At 43.1% G+C, this 20,599-nt stretch overlaps 1 protein-coding gene across 1 annotated transcript; it reads right to left on the bottom strand.

Annotated features, from left to right (window-relative positions):
• Positions 1–3,623: 3,623 nt before the first annotated feature.
• Positions 3,624–13,147, bottom strand: LOC310779662 (hydroperoxide isomerase ALOXE3-like; the record flags this gene model as incomplete). Its single annotated transcript, XM_083640165.1, has 14 exons — positions 3,624–3,803; positions 4,471–4,638; positions 4,856–4,956; positions 5,077–5,198; positions 6,374–6,540; positions 6,688–6,774; positions 6,897–7,100; positions 7,304–7,438; positions 8,191–8,360; positions 8,936–9,039; positions 10,489–10,611; positions 10,764–10,845; positions 12,088–12,292; positions 12,998–13,147. The coding sequence occupies 14 exons, from the start codon at positions 13,145–13,147 to the stop codon at positions 3,624–3,626; spliced, it is 1,998 nt and encodes a 665-aa protein (XP_083496291.1).
• Positions 13,148–20,599: the final 7,452 nt, after the last annotated feature.

Genomic DNA, 20,599 nt, shown 5'->3' on the forward strand with positions numbered 1-20,599 from the left:
CACATGTTCAGGAAGGACAGATCTTCTGGTAGAAAGGGGGGAGACATTGTAATGCAAGTAGGCTATCAGAGGACATTCATGCCAAGCCAACCAACTCAAAGAACTGGAGGACGACTCTCTAGTCTAGAGACTCTGTGGATTAAGCTGTTTCACAGATAAACGGAGATACAGCGGAACATTATGGGGCTAGTTTCAGTGCAGCACAGTAGCCATGTTTTACAGTTTGGTGAGCCACAGTCTGAAAGTTCAAGATATTAACTTTATCAAAAGAGGAGGAGTCATCTGTTCACACCTAACGCTCTCTATTCTATTCCAATCTATTGAGCTGCTGAATGCTGCTAGACGAAAATGCTGCTCAATGGATTCAGGTGTTGAGAATTGTGAGTAAACACCGCCATCTGCTGGCCATACAGACACACCATAGAGCTGAATGTATTGCTGCGTATACACTGTATTACTGAACAGTATATCACTTCTGCCACTGAGTCATTCATACAAAAATATTCATAGAAACAACTGATTTAATGAAAGGGTCTTTATTGTCTTATCATAATATAACAGAATAACAGAATTTGGTCAAACGCAATTCTATAATTATGATGTGGCATAAAGAGAAGAGGGGAAGAGGGAGAGAAGTTCATACAAGAGGAATAAACGACATCCTCTCAGACAATGGCAACAGACAGGCATCACTGCTGAGGATAATACATGATCAAAGCTGTACACTCTTGCGCCAATGCATAATTTTCAATTATCAGGTGTTTGCCATAATTTTCTAAATGTGGGCGGGGGGGGGGGGGGGGGGGGGGGGGCATAGGGATAGGAAGGTGGTAGGGAGTTGGTGTTGGGGGGGGGGGTGAGAGGGAAAAGTGGCCCGCATGGCCTAAAAGGTTTGCACTTGTTATGAATGAAGATATATTATTGTTAGGCTGTAAATCAGTTGAAATTCTGAATTTGATTAACTCAAGAAAACCAAGCACATTTTGAAAGCAGATAAGCAAGCTGACCATGATCATGAAAGAAAATTAGTTCAATTTCTCAATTTTAAGAACTAATTAAAACCAAGCACATTTTGACATTTCAAATAAGTTTAGATTTTGCTAGACAAGCTGATTGATTGATTGATTGAAACAGACAGGTCCAATCATGGACATGGTAGGAAAGTGATCAAAAAGGAGCTGCTTGGTCGCTGTCTTTATTGAAGTGGGCGTGTCTTCTCCCTCATGTTGTGTGAATCAGGAGACATCTCTCTCCACATGGACTGCAATGAAACAAAAATATGAGGTCACATGACATGACAGGGATTGTTGTTGTTGTTGTTGTGTGGCAACAGCAACACACAGACCCAAGCCAGACCAGTAGCCTGTACTACGAAGCTAGTTTAATGCCTTATCCGAGTAAGTTTGAGTTTAAACCTGGTTTAGCCGTACTACAAAGCAAGTTAACTTTCAATCACCATGGCAACTGACGCTGCAAAGCTAACCTGGTCGCGACCAGGTTAGCTTCAGAGGATAAGATCAAAATCCATGAGAGACCCATATAATCGGCTCTCTGGAGTCACTCACCATTCATAAGATCGCCATATGAAAAATAGATTGCAGTCAACTGAGAATAGAACAAGCAAAACATTCGTGGCTCTGTAGGTTACATAATTAAATTAAGCCTACTTACCACTTTATGTCTTAACAGCTCAACGATGCGTGGAGAAATATGATCACTATTAATCACCGCGCGCATATCATGAACGGACCCTCAAATGGAGTGAGGGTGATATTCTCCTACATGCCAGAAAAGCCTATACATATAATATAGATATGGGATAAATGGGATAGCCCCAATACTAAATATGCAGGCTATTCTTGCATCTTTCAGCTGGAACTGTGTTCTGTAGGCTGTATGCCAATATATGAGCAAAAATAGGCTAGTTTTTATCAATGATAACTATGCCCGCATCGTCTCAATTCAGTTCAGCAGTTTTATCTTTTATAGTAGGCTATTAGGCTTTATACTAGGCTATTTTATATATGAATTATTCGATCAGTGCAACCACACACATGAGTGATAGAGATCATTATTCATTGGGCATGCGTTTCTAAATCTATGGTCTAAATAGGCTTACAGATTGTGGAAATGTATAGACTGAGATTACACATTTACATTTGTTGCTGCTGTATCAGACAGAAATCGCTGATCAAAGTAAATCAAATGACTGATGTGAATACAAGCTGCTGCTTTAGACAGCCCTTCAGCAGACTATCCAACGCGGATTTTCATTCTGACATTAAATCGCGGATACATTAAATATCCGCTAAAACTCTGATCATGCACTGCGCTTCATTGAACGAGGAAATGGGTGTGGAAATGGGTGTGGGCGTGGATCAACTCAGCTGTTCATAATGTGATTGGCTAGCGCACCTCTTTCGCGTGGACGCGCGCCTGTGCACGAGCGAAAAACGTGCGCGTGCACAGGCAGATCCCAGGTCCACTTACCTAGTAGAAAACCAGCGTCGTAGTATCAGTTAACTAGATAGCTTTGATCCTGTTCAGTCAAACCAGATCAAAGGGACTTATCGCGGATCTGTTAAACTAGCTTTGTAGTACAGGGCTCAGGTGGTAATTCTGTTAGAAAACATGGTGCAGGTTAGAAACCACATTGCATACTACTCCAAGCAGAAACTACACAGGATCTTCCCTTCTGTCTCACCACTGTGTGACAGGTGTCATGTGTCAGAGGGCACACTATCTCATGCCTTCTGGTTCTGCCCTTCACTAACAGGATTCTGGGCCAAAATATTTGACTGGTACTCTAAGGCCTAGAAAATAACCCTGCAGCCAGAGGCGGAACTCGCCATCTTCGGCTGCTCGGAGTCCTCTCTGAACTTCCCTACAGCTGTGCAACAATCTCTGACACTGGGGACAACTGTCGCCAAAAGACTCATCCTGAAGGAATGGAAGTCCTCCTCTTCACCTTGTTTTCAAGTATGGCTGATGGACATGGTTTCTGTTATACAGATGGAGAGACTCCGGTTCCTGAGAACCAACTCGCTTAGAAAGTTCTTAACTATTTGGGACCCGTTTCTGGGCTACTTTGACAAGGTTAAAAATGATTAGTGAGCGGTGACTAAGGTTGGGGGTGATGGACAGCAGCCCGGTCGGTTTCATGTGGACTCCTTTGGTGGGGTCCTATGCATACTATCCCTCACAAGCATATAAGCATCTTTTGTGGCTGGTAGCACTACGTTAACAATGCCAAACGTCATTGATGTATGTATTTTATTTTATTTTAATTTTCCTGTGTCTGAGCCTGTTTGTCTTGTTCGTTTATTGTTCTATTAAAAAAATTGAAAATAAAATATATATATTAAAAAAAACACACACACATTGCATTACTACTGTATGTGGGAGCGGTATAGCAATGGGGTTTTCCGTTTTCTATTATGTCTATCAGCCCCCCCCCCCCCCTTCCCCCAGCTATTTTGAAATATGGTTCAATGATCAATGACATGGTTTTTCAAATCCATAATGCTTTCAAAGTGAAATAAATGAATGTCTGCTCTTACAGGAAGACAAGCTACAAGTTTAAGAGAAATTAAGCTGTGCTTACCATGTGTCCTCAAGCCCATTTAAATGGCTGTACTGTTCTCTATTGTAGCAGGGTCTAAGAAGATGTAGGGCAACTTAAGCCCTGAGTTCCTCTTTGCAATGGCCGCGCTAAGCTGGTGCAACTTGGCTTCGAAGTCCATCATCATCTTCTTGGGTTCAGGCTCATCAAAGCGGACAACTGGATTTTGTCCCAGTAGAACCTGCCAGGAAGTAGAATTAGAAACAGAAACCATGACTAATATAACCACTGACAGCAGGTTCTCCAACTGCTTCACAAGTGAACATTTCTGGTCACTCAGTGGTGTTTTGAGCCCAGCAAAGCGGTTACAGCATCAGGCAGTGGGTCAATTCAATTCAATTCAATTCAATTCAATTCAATTCAATTCAATTCAATTCAATTGTCCACAATGTGGAAAGTTGTCTTTGGCTTCACAGGTTTGCTTGCACACATGAAAAGTACAGTACATGCAACAAACAGCAGAATACACAGTACACAGCACAGGAAATGACAGGATACATAATACAACATAGAACAAGACAACAGGACAACAGCACAATACAGACAGCGATAACGGACATGGTTCTGATGTGGATGACGTTTATGAATTTAGCAGATTTATTGCGTTGTAGCTAACAGCTAGCTAGCCAGTTAACATTTAGCAACAGCTTATTTTTTTTAACCTCGGCACAAAAGATAAACTATGTGGCGAACAGTGTGGCTAATGAACATGGTCAGGGCAGGACTGAATATGAATATGAAATATCTTAAAAATGACAAAATACACTGACTGGAGGGGGCTTTACGGTGCAGGGCCACAAGGCACTTTCAAAATTGATAAGTGTATCATTCATGCCTGTCAAACTGACCTTATCAGTGTAGCTGCTCGTCAGCAGTTCGCCCATTGACATAAATCTGGCCGTGTCTCCAACATTAGGGAGCGTCTCCAAAATGGTCTTCATGGTAGACGTCCCTTTGGCTGGTGGAGGTTTGCGCATCACGAGAGGGCTGTGAGGCGTCCAGGCAGCGTATTCATACTAGAATTAGGAGAGATGTTTCAGTATCAGTATGCTTCAGGATCAATTAATTTTAGGCTTGTGAGCTTCTGTTTAACTGAAACATATTTTATGGAATTGAACATGAAAATATTAAATGTAGCTCTTGCTTCTCTGATATCCCACTAAAAGTAAGAACATGCACATGTTCAAGTGTACAATATTTCTATATTATTCTGTCAGCTCTTCATTGTCTCACCTGCCCATTGTTGACTGCAGCATGATAGCCTGTCACTCTGAAGATCACCATGGTGATGAACTTGATCACTTCCTCCACGGTTTGAAAGCTTGAAGGGATGCCTGTTGGGGTCCCATATGTGTAACCATTTGTTCAATCGACATTTTATACATTGCTTTTTACCATTACACCATGATAATCCAGCTGTTTACAACATGATACTGGAACATGAACTACATTACCTGAGTTTTTGTTCCCCATGAAGCAGTGTGTGTCTATCTCTTTGATCCATGCCTGGAGCTCAGAGTCCTCCTGCACCTCGTAGTCGGAGGGGTAATAGTGCATCACGATGGCCTTCACATAGCTGGAGAGAGAGAAAGAAAACATGTCAATATTATGTGTCAGTGGTCAGAGGTTATATAAATAAATAAATAAATAAATAAATAAATAAATAAATAAATAAATAAATAAATAAATAAATAAATAAACTGCTTCTTCTACAACTCATCTGAAATAGGGTGTTCCACAAGGGTCAATATGAGGCCCTCCATTATTCCCATTTATATGCTTCCGCAGCCTGTTGTCATTCCCAACGTGTCAAAATTCACTGCTTTGTCAAGTCCCGCGGCATGGGCACGCTATTCCTTGCCTTTCACACAGGAGGGCGCTGTTTGATTTCCCAGCATTTTTACCCTGAATGCCTAAATCCAACCAAGTTGCTTTAGGTGCCTAAACTGAATCAAGTTGTTTTAGTTACCTAAACATAAGTTGTTGTAGGTGTCTAAACCCAACTAAGTTGTCGTAGTGTGCTGACAACCCTGCGCCTCCTAGTATGATGAGAAAGGATACCTTTCTCATCAAGCAAGCATTAATTTTCACTGTTATGCAGATGACACTAAGATAAGGTGGGGTGTTAAGTCTTGCCGTCTTCTAGTTAGCAAAAAGTCCCTAGAAAAGGTATTTTCGTGGCTCATTCAAACACTTTAATGCTACAAACTCGTCAAGCTGTATCCGATCTGGTGGCTAGTTTATATTCTGGTTTTCATGGTGGTCAAGTGTCATATAAACCCCATGTTAAATCTAATTTGAATAATGCTTTAAAACCCCTAAAGGAGAACTTCACCAAAAAACAATGCAGATTTATTTTGCCCATGATCTCACACATATCCCAAAACTGTAAACAGTTTTGCAGACATTCATTTAGTTTGACAGTTATCGAGAGTTGATTTGAGTTAAGTCGTGGACCAGTGATGTCATTTGTGCATGAATGTGAATTACATCACTGACTGACTCAAATAGGCCTAGGGTTCCAAAAATCAGAACTATCCCATTCAAGGACTTGATGTCTGCTGGCAGAGAGCTCTGCTGTTTGTTCCAAGGACTCGGCTGGTAACAAACGATGTCAGATCTCCCAAACAATTCACTTTTTAAATCACCTTTCTTTTCTTTCTTTTTAATTGGTCTTGTATACATTATCTGTAGGGCTTGGACCCATGCAGAGACAATACTGGCTCCAGAGTAATGGCAAACCATTCTAACCTGTTGATGACGTCCCACACCTTCATTCCATCATCTCTGTAGTAAAAGTTGGGGATGGACTTCAGTCCTCGTGCAGCGATATCTTCTGGCAGACAGAGGGAGCTGTAGGTCATTTCAGATATAGCCCTCCTCATCAGCTCCACTAGGTCCTCTTTTCCTATGGAACTCTACACAAATAATTAGCATTAGACAACATTCGATTTGCCAGGATCTCTTGCTGACCGACTAAAACACAGAATCAGAATTTTCACAATCTAATAATTCAACATTGAGATCTGAATATTATTGAGAAAATCAGAGGAAAAGATTCATACCGAAGATAAAACTCCAGTGTCTCCCATGAGTAGTGGGCGCCCGATACTGTTTATTTGGAGAGTGTGACGGAAGTATGGGACCAGCAGCTACAACAAAGAGAAGAATCTAAATGTCAAATATGTATTTATGGGATGGCTATAGTGTAAACGTAGCCGTTGAAATCCCAAGGCACAAAAAAATATATCTAGGCTATATTACGCCATTATACCTTGTAGAGCGGATGGATCACAGGGAAGTTGCGCATAGTGGGAATGGCCCAGGCTTCTGAGAGAAAGTGCGTGTTCATCAGGTGGTAAATAGTCTCGTGTAAGATGACATCCACATTTTTCAGATAAATCTTGGCAAGCAGCCAGTCGTGCTCGGGGTCACTGGGCAGAAAAATGGGGTTCTGCGCAGAGGGTTGTTGATGCAGCTGGAACGTTGAAAAGAGACAGGATTTTCTTTTGTTCATACTGTACATTATGGACGATGATACTTCGTTCATGAAAATATGGCCGTGTGACCTAATTTCAGTGCGTGTATATTTTCCAATATATTTTATTCCTATTCTTTAACGTTTAAAATGGATCCAGCATGAATACAGCCACTGATTCACTGCATCAGTCAAATAAATACCTGTATTGCGATTGGCATCAGATTGTTGTCTGGATTCACGTACAACAAACAAAGACCATTAGTCAGCTGACCTCCATACACCTGGTTGGTGAACCCATCCATCCTCTTGTAGTCACAGAGGAAGATATTGCCTTTCTGTATGGGAGGCAAAGAACCATTCAACAGCAACATAAGACATGAAAATGTGACAAATGGAGGTGATCACTTCCCCACATGATCTAACTTTTAACAGCTAGACAGCTTGACTCTAGTTCATTTGCTTTTAACCTCAGACACGACAAGACACGGTTTTCAAGTCTGAAATTTACCTAGATTTGCTAAAATGATTTTTTAAATTCACCTTTTCACCAGCTAGATGATGTCACTAGGTTGACTGTACAGTACAGTACAGTACAGTACAGTACAGTACAGTACAGTTCAGTACAGTACAGTGGAGTACAAGAGTACAGTGTTGGTAGTACGGATTTTGAATAACAGGCTCACAGGATATGCTGTTGTGTTTCTGACTTGGATTATGGTTGTTATCAAAACGTTCAAAATACTGTATACTGTGCAGTCAACCCTGTGACATCATCAAGCAGCGCCCTAGTTGGCGAAAAGCTGAAATGTTGTTCAACTTTCTAGCAAATCTACAGGTACATTTCAGACTTGAAAGCAGTGTGTCCTGTCTTGTCTGGGGTGAAATACAAATGAACTAGAGTCACATGATCAAATGTTTCATGTCCTCTTTAACCCATTGATACCTGATTTGCGTGTATATCCCTCATTTGTGTGTGTATCCCTTTAAGACCGCGAACCGCGTTAACGCGGTTCGCGGTCTTAAAGGGATACACACACAAATGCTGCATCAGGTATCAATGGGTTAAGGCACTCTTCTTCTTCCATACCCCCAGTTCTCTCTGCAGAGAGCTGCCATGCAGGAAGGGCTTCACCATGGCCTCTGTGACGGGGAAGTTAGAGGGCAGCTTGGAGCAGGCCTGGATCACATTGGGGTTGACTCCGTTCAGAAACTGGTATCCATAAAAGTCGTCTTCTCTCCAATGCTCCGTGATGTACTCTGCAAGGTGGCAGTGGACAGAGTCATTCTCCTCACATCTTAAAGTGATGAAGATATAAGTCAACTCAACCAAGGTAAATGTCCAACATACAAGGTTAAAAAAAAAACTTGTAACTGCAGTTTTTTGGCAATCTTCCTGGTTCAACAGCAGCTTGTGTTTCATGCTAAGAAGACCCTGGGTTCAAATCTCGACACCGGTCCTTTCTCAGTGGAGTTTGAATGTTCTCGCACTGCTGTGTGTGTTCAGATATTTTATACTGTATGCACGTGTTGCCAGTTTTTATGTGGTATTATAGTATATTTTGGAAAAGTACACCAAAAACTCAAAAGTACACTAATCATTTTGCACAACTTCAGCTAAATGAGTTTGTTTTATCCTACAGCGTTAAGAGCATTTTTAGGATATTTTTCAACATCAAACTAAAACTAGACTTACTACAGACAGCACCGAACACAGTTAATTGTTATACATGCTGTAAATGCATGTAAGCATACAGTATATAGTTGTAACTGTAATTAAACCATGAGGATGAGAACGTTGCAATGGGTTCTGCAAAACTATGGGCAACTTCTACCTCCCAACGGTGAGCTGTTGAGCAGGAAGCGCTCTTTTATGGCCTCGAAGCTTTCCCATGGTTCAGTTGAGCCAGTCAGCCCCATGTTCTTGTTTTCAAGAGCGCTGGAAAGAGGGGGTAAAAATTACGGAAACATGCAGCAGTCAAATCATTTTATCTAAGGCCTAGTCCACACGCAGGGGCGTCATGCAAGACAAAATTCTGAGGGGGCAACATTCGGTGGCGGCGACAAGTTTTGGCAGCTGATTTTCTTTTTCTTTTTTCTAAAAATGTTGGCCATTTGAAGCCAAATTTAGAAGAATATCTCATTTTAAATCAACATTAGATTAGACTGTTGTGATGTCATTATTCTGTTTTAACCATCAATGTTTGCTCCTCTTCTCATTAGGGTAAATACTGTATATTTATTTTGAGGATTTTTGTCAATTATTTGTGCTGTTATGGTTATTAGCTTAGTCACTCACTTCTACACTAGCTTCTACACTGCTGCCACTTTTCTTGAAATATAGCTAAATCTCGCTCCACCCAAAATGTTATTCACATAAAAAGACTATATCCACAATGCTTCAAACATCAAATTGAATTTAGTGTTTTGCTAACTACAGTATAACCTGTGATAGTGGTGGTAAAACCTATCAGCTCACTACCATAACACTCACACAGCTCTTGCCCCCTCAGATTCAATGGGCATGACGCCTCTGTCTACACCTACCCAGGGTTTTTCTGTGATAGCAAATTGTGTGATGGTAAAATTTGCTGAAATGCCCTGCTGATCCATCAATAATGAGATATCCGTTTTAAGTGTTTTTTAGGAGGTTTTTATTCTACAATTAACATCTGTGCACAGAGGTCTCCCCGACCACGTTGTCAGGCAGGAGCCCCGAATCATCGTTTACAACACATCATATACTGAAACTATGACACCTGCCCCCCACCCTGGAGGGCAGTACTTTTCCACTTCATTCAACCTCTCTCCAACTCAGTATATTTCCATGACGTCAATAGTTAATCTGATGTTCACAAGACATAACAATCCAGTCTATTTCCTCAAAGCAAGATACTTATCTTATATGGCTGAATCTGCTGTAAATGGTTTTTGCCAAATCCAGTCGGAAGAATAGCGAAAACGTCTTTTCCACCGAGAAACTCCGCAAGTGCATACTCTTGCTCTTGTTTAATTGTTGTTATTGAGTCTATTTCTGCAATAACTTTACTTATGGCTGTGTTTATGCTAACGTTAACTTTACTTCGGAAGTCACCATGTTTGCTACAGTGTCGGCCTGTATCGGCAACTACGTCAGTCCGTCTCTGATTAGCCAACTTGCGCTGTCAATCACACGGTACTGAGCGCAGTCGCTGATCGGCTCGTCCACTTTGCAGTTTCTGCTAAAGCCCTCCCAGGGTTTGAGGCCAGAACCCGCAGAACGAAATGAAATGTGAGTTCACGTGACCGGCTAGTTTGCGTGTGGACTGAAGGTCAAAACACATAGAAAAAGTTCTGTTTTCAAAAATACCCATGTGTGTGGACAAGAAATGATCTACAGTAGACTTACGTGGTTTTTTTGATGTAACCCATTTCCATGTTTTTTGACAGGGAGAATTGCAGTTCATCTGGGAGCCCACTTCCATCTTTGAAATTGTTCATGTGTGGCACCCCGGGAGCATACACCTTCCATCTAAAAACAAAGGAAAAATAGCAACATGTCAAGTTTTGTCTTCTCCTGAGTCTGTTGCATCAGCACATCATCTCATGAAGTTCTGTATCTTTTAATAGACTCCTGAGTATGTAGGATCAGCACATCATCTGTGATGTACTTTAGAAGCTTACGTGTACAAGCGCTTTGCAATCGCAAGCTCCAATTTCCGGTGTTCAATCAGAGAGGGATGCTCCTCCTCAAACACCTTCAGGGCTGAGAACATTGCGGGGACAAAAATAGATCATATAAAAAATAAATCATACATTAAAATCTCACCGCTCAGGATTTTTTTTTTTACATCTTCTCAAATCTGATAGCTTATGCAAATGAATGAGATACAGTAGGTTGACTGTACGCACAGCACAGCAGCAAGCTAAGAAACAAACGTGTTTCAGCATTAAGAGGCCAGCGTAGGAGGCCAGCCTCTTTGTTCCAAGAAGAGGACGACAATAACAGTCAACTGAGGCAACGGAGACCCCCTGCCATGATGAATACGCACCCCCCTCACCGGAGAGATTGCATTTATGAGGGATTTATGACATCACTGATGATGTGACAGCAGGATTTATGACATCACTGGGATTTATGACATCACTGATGATGTCACAATGGGATTTATGACATCACAGTGGGACAATCACAGTGGGACGGACAAACATAGAAACAAACAGACAGACAGACAGAGCCCCAAGCTCCCATTTATATACTGGTGATGATGATGATGATGATGATGATGATGATGATGATGATGATGATGATGATGATGATGATGATGATGATGATGATTTATTATTTATACATGGGGAGTCTCACTGAGAGCAATGCTCTCTTTTCCAGGAGAGCCCTGTTTACATTCACACACATTCATACCTGGAAGCTGACCAGTACAACCACAGTCTGATCTGCTGGTCACTGAGCAGCTCCACTGGAGCAGTTAAGTTGTTACAACAACCTCACACATCACGCTAAATGTGTAAATCATGAAATAGCTTTCATGTAGGCTCAAGTTTAGGATGTTGTCCGTGGCACAAGGGGGTCCCAGGGGGTCCCAGGGGAGTCCCCAGCAAAATGAGTAAATTGTGTGATTTCACTAGGATTTCAATGACTAAGTTAGCTCAAGGACAGCTGAGAATAGTGCATGGCTGCATGAATATATACTTGTTCATAGCTTTCACTGAATTATTATCAATTATTTGCTGGAGGAATAATTGTCTATTTGGGATATTTCTAATAATTCCCCCTATTAAATAATATCAATCTTTGAGCTATCATTTCCTACAAAGGGTTTGTTTCTTAGCTTGTTGCTAACTGTAACTAACTATATATATTTTTTTGAATCTGTATGAAAGTCTGCACCCATGACAGTAACAAGAAGAGTTTGGAGTAGAGTGGCTATTTCTTTATTCTTAATTCTTTTATGCATAATGTGTGAAACCAAAATGATTTGAAGCAAACCTCTCCCTCCTCTCAGCTCGACCATTTCACCACTGGTCACCCATCTGTTGCAGGGGAACAGGATGCGTTCTCCCTCTGTAGTTGTCACCGCCACATTGGAGCAGTACCACCTGTCTTCTTGGAGGAGATAGGCGGGATCTTTCTCCAGCTTCAGGAGCAGAAGCTGCCCCAGAGATGCAGAGGTCTGCAGAGTGTAGGTCCCTGTCTGTGGACCATGAAGAGGGTAGATGTGACAGATGCTCAGTCCCTTTGTGATTTACCATCAAAACTGCTTATCTCAAAAATTGCAATGCAACTAGTTTTACTTTTCTTTTTTCTTTTTTGAAAGTAAAGTTGCAGGAACTCGCAAAAACTGCGAGATGAGGAAAGAAATTGTGATTCCCCCCCTTCTTCGAACTACTACTACCTAATGGTTTTCCCAAAATGCAATTAGCCAAGTTTCATGTGTTTTTTGTGGTAAAATTGTGGGAACTGGCAAAGATGGCAAGTTGAGGAATCTGTTTTGCTGTTTTTGCAGAGAAATCGTGTGAATTTTGAAAAATTGCAAGCCCCTTCAAATATTGTGGAATTTGTATGAATTTGCATGAATTATTGCAATCGCAAAATGACAATTTCGTGGACGGACTATGCTGTTTTTACTGGGCTTTGACTGTTGACTGTCACTGACTGACTGCATGTTCTTTTTGAAAAATTACCACCCATCAACCACCACAGTACAAGACTGAGCTTTAACCATAAAACATGGTGCATATACAGTACATGTACATGTACATTAAAATAACCATTACATGTCAAGAAAAATCCCCCCACTCGCTCACAACAAAAATAGTTTATAATATTGTCATAATGTGAATACTACAATACTATACTCAATGACCAGCGCTCAGTATGTACTTCAACTTCAACTTACCTTCCCTTTTGCAAAGTTGACACCGTAATAGTCGTCCAACTGGGTACACTGACTCTGTCCATTGGTGCCAAATAAAGTGGCATATATGTAGTCAAATGTCCCTGCCTCTGCCATGGGACCTGTAGTCACCTCCAGTACGTACGCAGCCATGATGACTCAGCAGAAAGTCAGTCTGGAAGAAAGGATGGAGACGTCAGTTCCACAATAAACATTAGATTTATAGATGCAGCTCTTAGTGGCCAAAAATGCATGATGGCAGTTACATGGAAGTGACACGCCCGCAGAAACATAGTTGAATTCTGTTTGTCCCACATAGCCTTCTGGTTGTTCCCCTGGCTGCGTGGAGAGACCTGTTTGGCCGCTCAGAGGACAGAGCAGGGCCGGCGCCAGGATGAAATGACTGAGGGGGCTGTTATAACTGGCGAGGGGGCTGATTTTTTTTTTTTTTCAGATTTTTTTTTTTTTTTAATATGATATTTTTATATCGTAAAACATAGGTTATATACCCGCTATGCCTATTTCTGGACTTTTTAACCATAATAACCTCTGAAAAGCGCAATAACACAAGAAAGACTACTATTCAAAATCAAATAAAACATTTATTTCACAGCAGCAGATTAAGGCATTAATAGAGGTTCAAGGGTTCATATGTTCAAATTTAATAAATAGCTACATCTCTGACACCTTGTGACAACCAAAGCACAGCAAATAGCGCTTCCCTGCCAATTCTGAAACAACAGAGCTATGTTTACAGGGGGTAGCCTACATCAACTTAAACTGATCAAATTTGATGAAGACTGCAGAAACAGCAGCCTAAACATGTCAGGTACAAACATTACCTAACTGGCCTTTATAGATTAACTATTCTTTAAAAAAAAAAAAAAAAAAAAAAATTCAAGTGAGGGGGCCGAAAATTGAACTGAGGGGGCTAAGCCCCCTGAGGCCCCCTCGTGGCGCCGGGCCTGGGACAGAGGCTGCCCCGTTGCTGTCCAGGGTGCTGAAAGGTTTCCCGCGAGTGAACGCAACGTTCGCGCTACAGGAACAGGAGGCAGCGCCACAGCCAATGGCAAAAGGGGCCGTAATTGCCTGTCAATTCACAGTAATGCCATGCACCTGGTTGACGGTCTATATACTTGTCATTTCAGAAAACGGTGCTGATCTTAAAACACCTTCCCGAGGGCAAACTGAGCTGTGCCTCCTGAACCCGCTGTCTCCTCGACTCCTCGTCTCTGTGAAGGCTCTCCGTCAGAGAACCCCGAGCCTGCTATATCCTGTGAAAGGACGTTCACCTGCTTTACCGGAGGATGCCTGGACCACCCCCTTACTTTGGATTATGAAAGACTTTTAGTTATTGTCGGTCGTCCGACTCGTTTGTGGCCAGGCTCCCCGTCTTTGACCTCTCGGTTTGTGCTGTGCCTTGGCAAACTCTTTTGAATATCAGTAAAAGACTTGAAAACTCATTTGTGTCTGTCATCTCTGCATTTTGGTCCAAAACGTCAGCCTTACAGGAAGTACATTGTCACTTTCTCAATAGGACACTTTTTTGGCTTTCAGACATGAATAGATGTGAACCCCTGGAGAAAATTACTGTAGCCTACATAGCTATATTTGAATGAATATGACAAGTATAAATATTGTTGAAGCTTTAAAGCTAAACATGATTTTCCTAACTACTACACTGTGTAAATAAAGCACATCCCAGCTACTGGGCTACAGAAGCCCCTAAGGGACATATATATGTATAAAAGATCAATGTCATGCCAGCCTTGTAACATCTGCATCAATCAGTAAGCAGCTTGAACTTCTAGACCTGAAGCTGGAGTATACAAATATCTCACTGTGAAAGGGTGTTACAGACCCCTCACTGTGAGAGAGTGTTACAGACCCCTCACTGTGAGAGGGTGTTACAGACCCCTCACTGTCACTGTGAGACGGTGTTACAGACCCTTCACTGTGAGAGGGTGTTACAGACCCCTCACTGTCACTGTGAGAGGGTGTTACAGACCCCTCACTGTGAGAGGGTGTTACAGACCCCCGTCAGTAAGTAATAATCTAGCATTGGATTTATAGGGGGCTTTCACACCTGCCTCATTTGGTCCGGACTTTCTGACTTTTCAATTTGATCTCAACCAAAATATCAGAAAATCTGGTTGTCATCATTCTGTCTAGTCAGACGATAGACGATAGTTAAAATGATCACATACTGTATCCTCCTGTCATATGAATCCCACATGTTGGATCTATATCGTGTTGTGTGTATCACCTATCTCCATGATGGACCTATGTATCGTGTCGTGTGTAGCACCTACCTCCTTGCTTTCGGTGCAGGTCCGGAGCCTCTTTTCGGATTAATATTCTCACTTCGTTTGCCGTCTTTTATATATTATATATCATGTCCCTCCCTAATACTGTTCATACTTGCCAACCTTGAGACCTCAAAAAAAGGGAGGAGTTAGGGAGGCTACATTAGTGACATTAGTCACTGATAATAGGCTACATGAGTGACATGAGTACATGAGTCACTTTGAGTGTGTGTGTGTGTGTGTGTGTGTGTGTGTGTGTGTGTGTGTGTGTGTGTGTGTGTGTGTGTGTGTGTGTGTGTGTGTGTGTGTGTGTGTGTGACAGTCAGTCAGTGAGCTGTGCCTGTTGTTGTCAACAGTGTTGGGCAGTAATATATTACTCAGTAATATTACTACTCTAATATATTACTTTCCCCAGTAACGAGTAGTGTAAGGGATTACAATTTCCAAAACAGTAATAATATTTACAGTTACTAATCCAAGTGACTTCAAGTTACCGCATTAATGTCTGCAGCGCTGGCACAGCACTAAATGAAGTGTGGAGATAGGAGGGTCTGGCTATGCGATAATGTAGTATAGCCTACTTTATTGTCCCCATGAGGAAATTAGTTTTTTCTGAAAGAATCATCACCATTGGCAGTGTACAGGAAAACGGGCACAACACACGGGACAACATACTGTATAACATCAACAGAACAGAAAATCAAATCAAAACACAGTGCTCTTTACTCTCACACTATCAAAACAATATAGCAGCAGCTGATCACAACAGTATGTGAATAAGAAATAAATAAAATAGTGTACTGGCTACACCTGCTATAGGCTGAGTTAAGGCTGTGTCCCGGCCTGGCCTTCTCTCCCATGCCTTATGTGGGCGGGGGCCGGGGCGGTCATCGGTGCTCTTCATCACTGGTCGAGGGCTGCCGGTTGGTTTAGAACAGCTTAGGTAGGCGATAGATTAGCTACAGCCTAAGGCTGACCTGTTATAGTGTTCAGGCAAAGATCAGAGCAGAGTAGGATAGGCCATATTAGGCTGTAGATTAGCTAGATACTATGTCCCAGTTAGCTCTGGTTAATGCTTAGAGTAGTCAGTTGTCTGATCTTCTCCCCCCCCCTCTCTTTCTCTTTCCCCCGCTCCTTCCCTTCTTCCCCCTTCCTGTTCTCCCCTCTCCCACATTTCCCACTCCCCCCCCCACCTCCTCTCTTTCCATGCTCTTTCCTCCCCCACATCCCACCGCCCCCCCTCCCTTCTCCTGCTCTCTCCTCCTTCTCCCCCCCTCTGCTCCTTCTCCTTCTCCTCTTCTCCCCTATTTTCCCGAATCCCTGCCACTTCCTGCTCTCCCCTCTCTCACATTCCCCCTGCTCTCCTTCCCCTGCACCCTCCCACCTCTCCTTCTCTGTTCTCTCCTCCTCTCTGTCCTCTCCCCTCTCTCACATTCCCCCTGCTCTCCTTCCCCTGCACCCTCCCACCTCTCCTTCTCTGTTCTCTCCTCCTCTCTGTCCTCTCCCCTCTCTCACATTCCCCCTGCTCTCCTTCCCCTGCACCCTCCCACCTCTCCTTCTCTGTTCTCTCCTCCTCCACATTTCCCATTTTCTCCCCACCTCGCCCTAATCCGGGCCCGTATCCTACTCCCTCCCCTCCCCCAACCCTAGACCCTACCTCTACCCTGGCTCTCCCTCCCCTGCACCCTCCCATCTCTCCTTCTCTGTTCCCTCCTCCTCCACATTTCCCATTTTCTCCCCACCTCCTCCCTCTCACATTCCCCCTGCTCTCCCTCCCCTGCACCCTCCCACCTCTCCTTCTCTGTTCTCTCCTCCTCTCTGTCCTCTCCCCTCTCTCACATTCCCCCTGCTCTCCTTCCCCTGCACCCTCCCACCTCTCCTTCTCTGTTCTCTCCTCCACATTTCCCATTTTCTCCCCACCCTCGCCCTAATCCGGGCCCGTATCCTACTCCCTCCCCTCCCCCAACCCTAGACCCTACCTCTACTCTGGCTCTCCCTCCCCTGCACCCTCCCATCTCTCCTTCTCTGTTCCCTCCTCCTCCACATTTCCCATTTTCTCCCCACCTCCTCCCTCTCACATTCCCCCTGCTCTGCCTCCCCTGGACCCTCCCACCTCTCCTTCTCTGTTCTCTCCTCCTCTCTGTCCTCTCCCCTCTCTCACATTCCCCCTGCTCTCCTTCCCCTGCACCCTCCCACCTCTCCTTCTCTGTTCTCTCCTCTCTGTCCTCTCCTTCCTCTCACATTCCCCCTGCTCTCCCTCCCCTGCACCCTCCCACCTCTCCTTCTCTGTTCTCTCCTCCTCCACATTTCCCATTTTCTCCCCACCCTCGCCCTAATCCGGGCCCGTATCCTACTCCCTCCCCTCCCCCAACCCTAGACCCTACCTCTACCCTGGCTCTCCCTCCCCTGCACCCTCATCTCTCCTCCTCTGTTCTCTCATCCTCCACATTTCCTATTTTCTCCCCACCTCCCCCCTCTCCTCCCTCACATCCCCCTGCTCTCCCTCCCTCCTACACTCTCCTGCTTTCTCCTCTTCCCGGTGTTTCTTCCTCTTCCCCCCTTCCCCCACTACTCTAAAGCATAGTACACATTCTACTCCAAAGCATGGCACCCACTCTATCCCCTCCAATATTTCGCCACTATTTAAAGCATGGCACCCATGCTCTTAGTATTTCGCCACTATTCAAAGCATGGCACCCACTCTTCCCTAAAGCAAGGCACCCATAAGCTCTATATGTGAACTGGCTAACTTATGTCAAAACACAAGTTATGTCGCTATACAGGGGCGGACTGCATAATCGGGCGCTTTGGGCAGATGGTGGCCTGGCCTGGCATGGCCTGCAATTATTATTTTTATTTTTTTGCAGGCCAGGCCACTCACTGAACAGCAGGCCAGTATGTATAAGTGTTCCTAGTTGCTCAGATTGCAGGCAGGCAGGCTGCAGGCAGCCAGGCAGGAAGGAATGATTTAACTTTTCAGTCAGAAGCTGCTGAGACCCCAGCACGGGTTTGCGGGGCTTGCTGTTCAATGGTGCCAAAATGGAGAAGAAAAGAGGTGCAGAGAGGTGGAAAGCAAGGAGCCTGTGTCTTGGCCTAAACTACAATATCAGTGGTAGACAATTGTCTATTGCCTCGAGAATATTCGAGAGAAATTAAATTAACACTAATTTGTATTTATTTATTTATATTAGGCTATATAAAAAATCCCATTGGTCAAATGTAAACAGTATAGTGGCTAAACTGAAAGTATGGGTTGGATTGTTTTGCGGTTTTCTTCACAAAAGTGGAGAAGGAGGCAGAAGCAGCACTAGCACTGCAGCAGGTGCTCCTGCAGAGCTGGAGGTGGTGTTGAACTTATCAGAATCAGGAACCTTCAGGTAGGCTACAATTTCAGAGCATAAAGTGAAACATGTAGGCTATATGCTTATTGCTTTCACATTAATGTGCTTTTATGGGATTATCAGTAGGACTGCACAATACAGTTTAAAGTGGAGATGAAGCAGTTAGATTTTTTTGTATTTGCATTTAACCTCAGACAAGCCAAGACAGGACACTGCACTCTTCCTTAAATTAAGTTTGCTGTGAAGCTTTTGTACAGAGGCATGTTTTTGTTTTTACGTCTTCATATTATACTTGCAGTTCTCTAGGCAATGTTGAATTCTATTAGTGAACAAATAGGTAACATAACATGTAACATCACGTTAGCATTATATTCACCAAATCTTGCTTCAAACGGGTGTGTTGGCCTGGCCTGCATGGTATCTAATGCCCGGCCTGAATTATGGTCCCAGTCCGCCCCTGTCGCTATTTTATGTTGTTTGCTTAGAAAACAATAAACTTAAACTTAACATCAATTAAACAAATTCAACATCTTAATAAACAGCATAGATATCATTAGTTCACTAATACAACGTCCCTTATGGTGTAACAAAGTTCAGTTCTTTCGTATCGCAGCCAGCTGGCAGCTGAAATGATTTCGAGTGGGAGTACCACCTGAAGATTGCCACTGTTAAGTTTCTGTGTTGTCTTTTGTTTAATCTGCCAAGGACCTGTCATGGCCCAAATGCCAATTAAAGATCGCTGCATCTTTGTCATTTCAAACTTCCATGATTGGAATTTGGAAACCCTCATTAGTGTTTTGCTTGCACGTGTGTTTATTCTGCCTTTTCGACACAAAATGGCCCACGTGAAAAGGGTCTCTTCTGCCTGTAACCGCAGGGACAAACAAGAGTGTCAGTGTCAGGCAATTATGTACTGTAGCCTGCATTTAAAGAGACAGTCATGTAGTACAGTCATGATACTTTTGTCTGATAGGCCTATTTCACACAAAATGGTCGCCGACCATAGACTAGCATTCGCACTTGCGCTTTCAGCACTCGCTATGTTTCTCCATTCATTCGCCGTGACCCGATAATAGCAATGGCGCAGGTTAGACAAAACCGGGGATGTAAGGTTCCATTTTGTTCATAATCCAGGAACAAACAACCATATCTATCGTTTCATAGTTTTCATACCGAGGAAAAGTTACGAAAAAGATGGATTTTTGCTTTAGAAGAGACATAAACAACAGCGTTACCATGGTTACAGCTAAGGACGTTGATAGTTAGCACTTCCGAAAGCGGAAGTGCGAATGCACAGTCTATGGTCGACGGCCATTTTGTGTGAAATAGGCCGATTGTTACGTAATGGGGTGGTTGGAGGTGAAAGCAATTGTTTCATTGGGGGAGGGACTTGCTGGACAGGAAGGAAACAAGGCCAGGTCGAAACCTGGCATAGGCCCGTGTGCTGCTAATTTGAGTGGGAAGAGGGAGAGGATTTGCTAGTGTAACAGACTGTTCTGTATCTGTTAATGTCTACTCTTATTGTGAAGTCCGGAAGAATCAGTCAGGCTCTCAGCCAACAAACCTCCTTTTCTCTTGATAGAAGTGAGCTCCCACTCTGTCTGTCTGTCTGTTTGTCTCTCTGTCTTTCTATCTATTGGTCGCTCGCAATGCAAACTTCGCATGTCGTTGGGCAGTTTTGGCCGATTCTGATTTTCTTTCTAAGAACAATAATTGACGGGTTATTTTTTTTGATGTTATTATTATTATTATTTTTACTTTGCTTTAATAGAATAAGAATAATGTCACATTTCTTATCATTTGCATGAGGTAGGACGATCTCACTCAAAAACATCTCAAAATAAAAGTGTTCCAGGTTACTGGACAGAGCTTTTCTTTTTTGTGTAAATACAATGAATATAAAACAACCAGTAGCCTATATCCCACAGCTATCATGCATTTACTTTTCCAAAAGAAAA

Source organism: Poromitra crassiceps (genome assembly GCF_964638095.1).
Source record: "Poromitra crassiceps genome assembly, chromosome: 7".
Classification (NCBI taxonomy): domain Eukaryota; kingdom Metazoa; phylum Chordata; class Actinopteri; order Beryciformes; family Melamphaidae; genus Poromitra; species Poromitra crassiceps.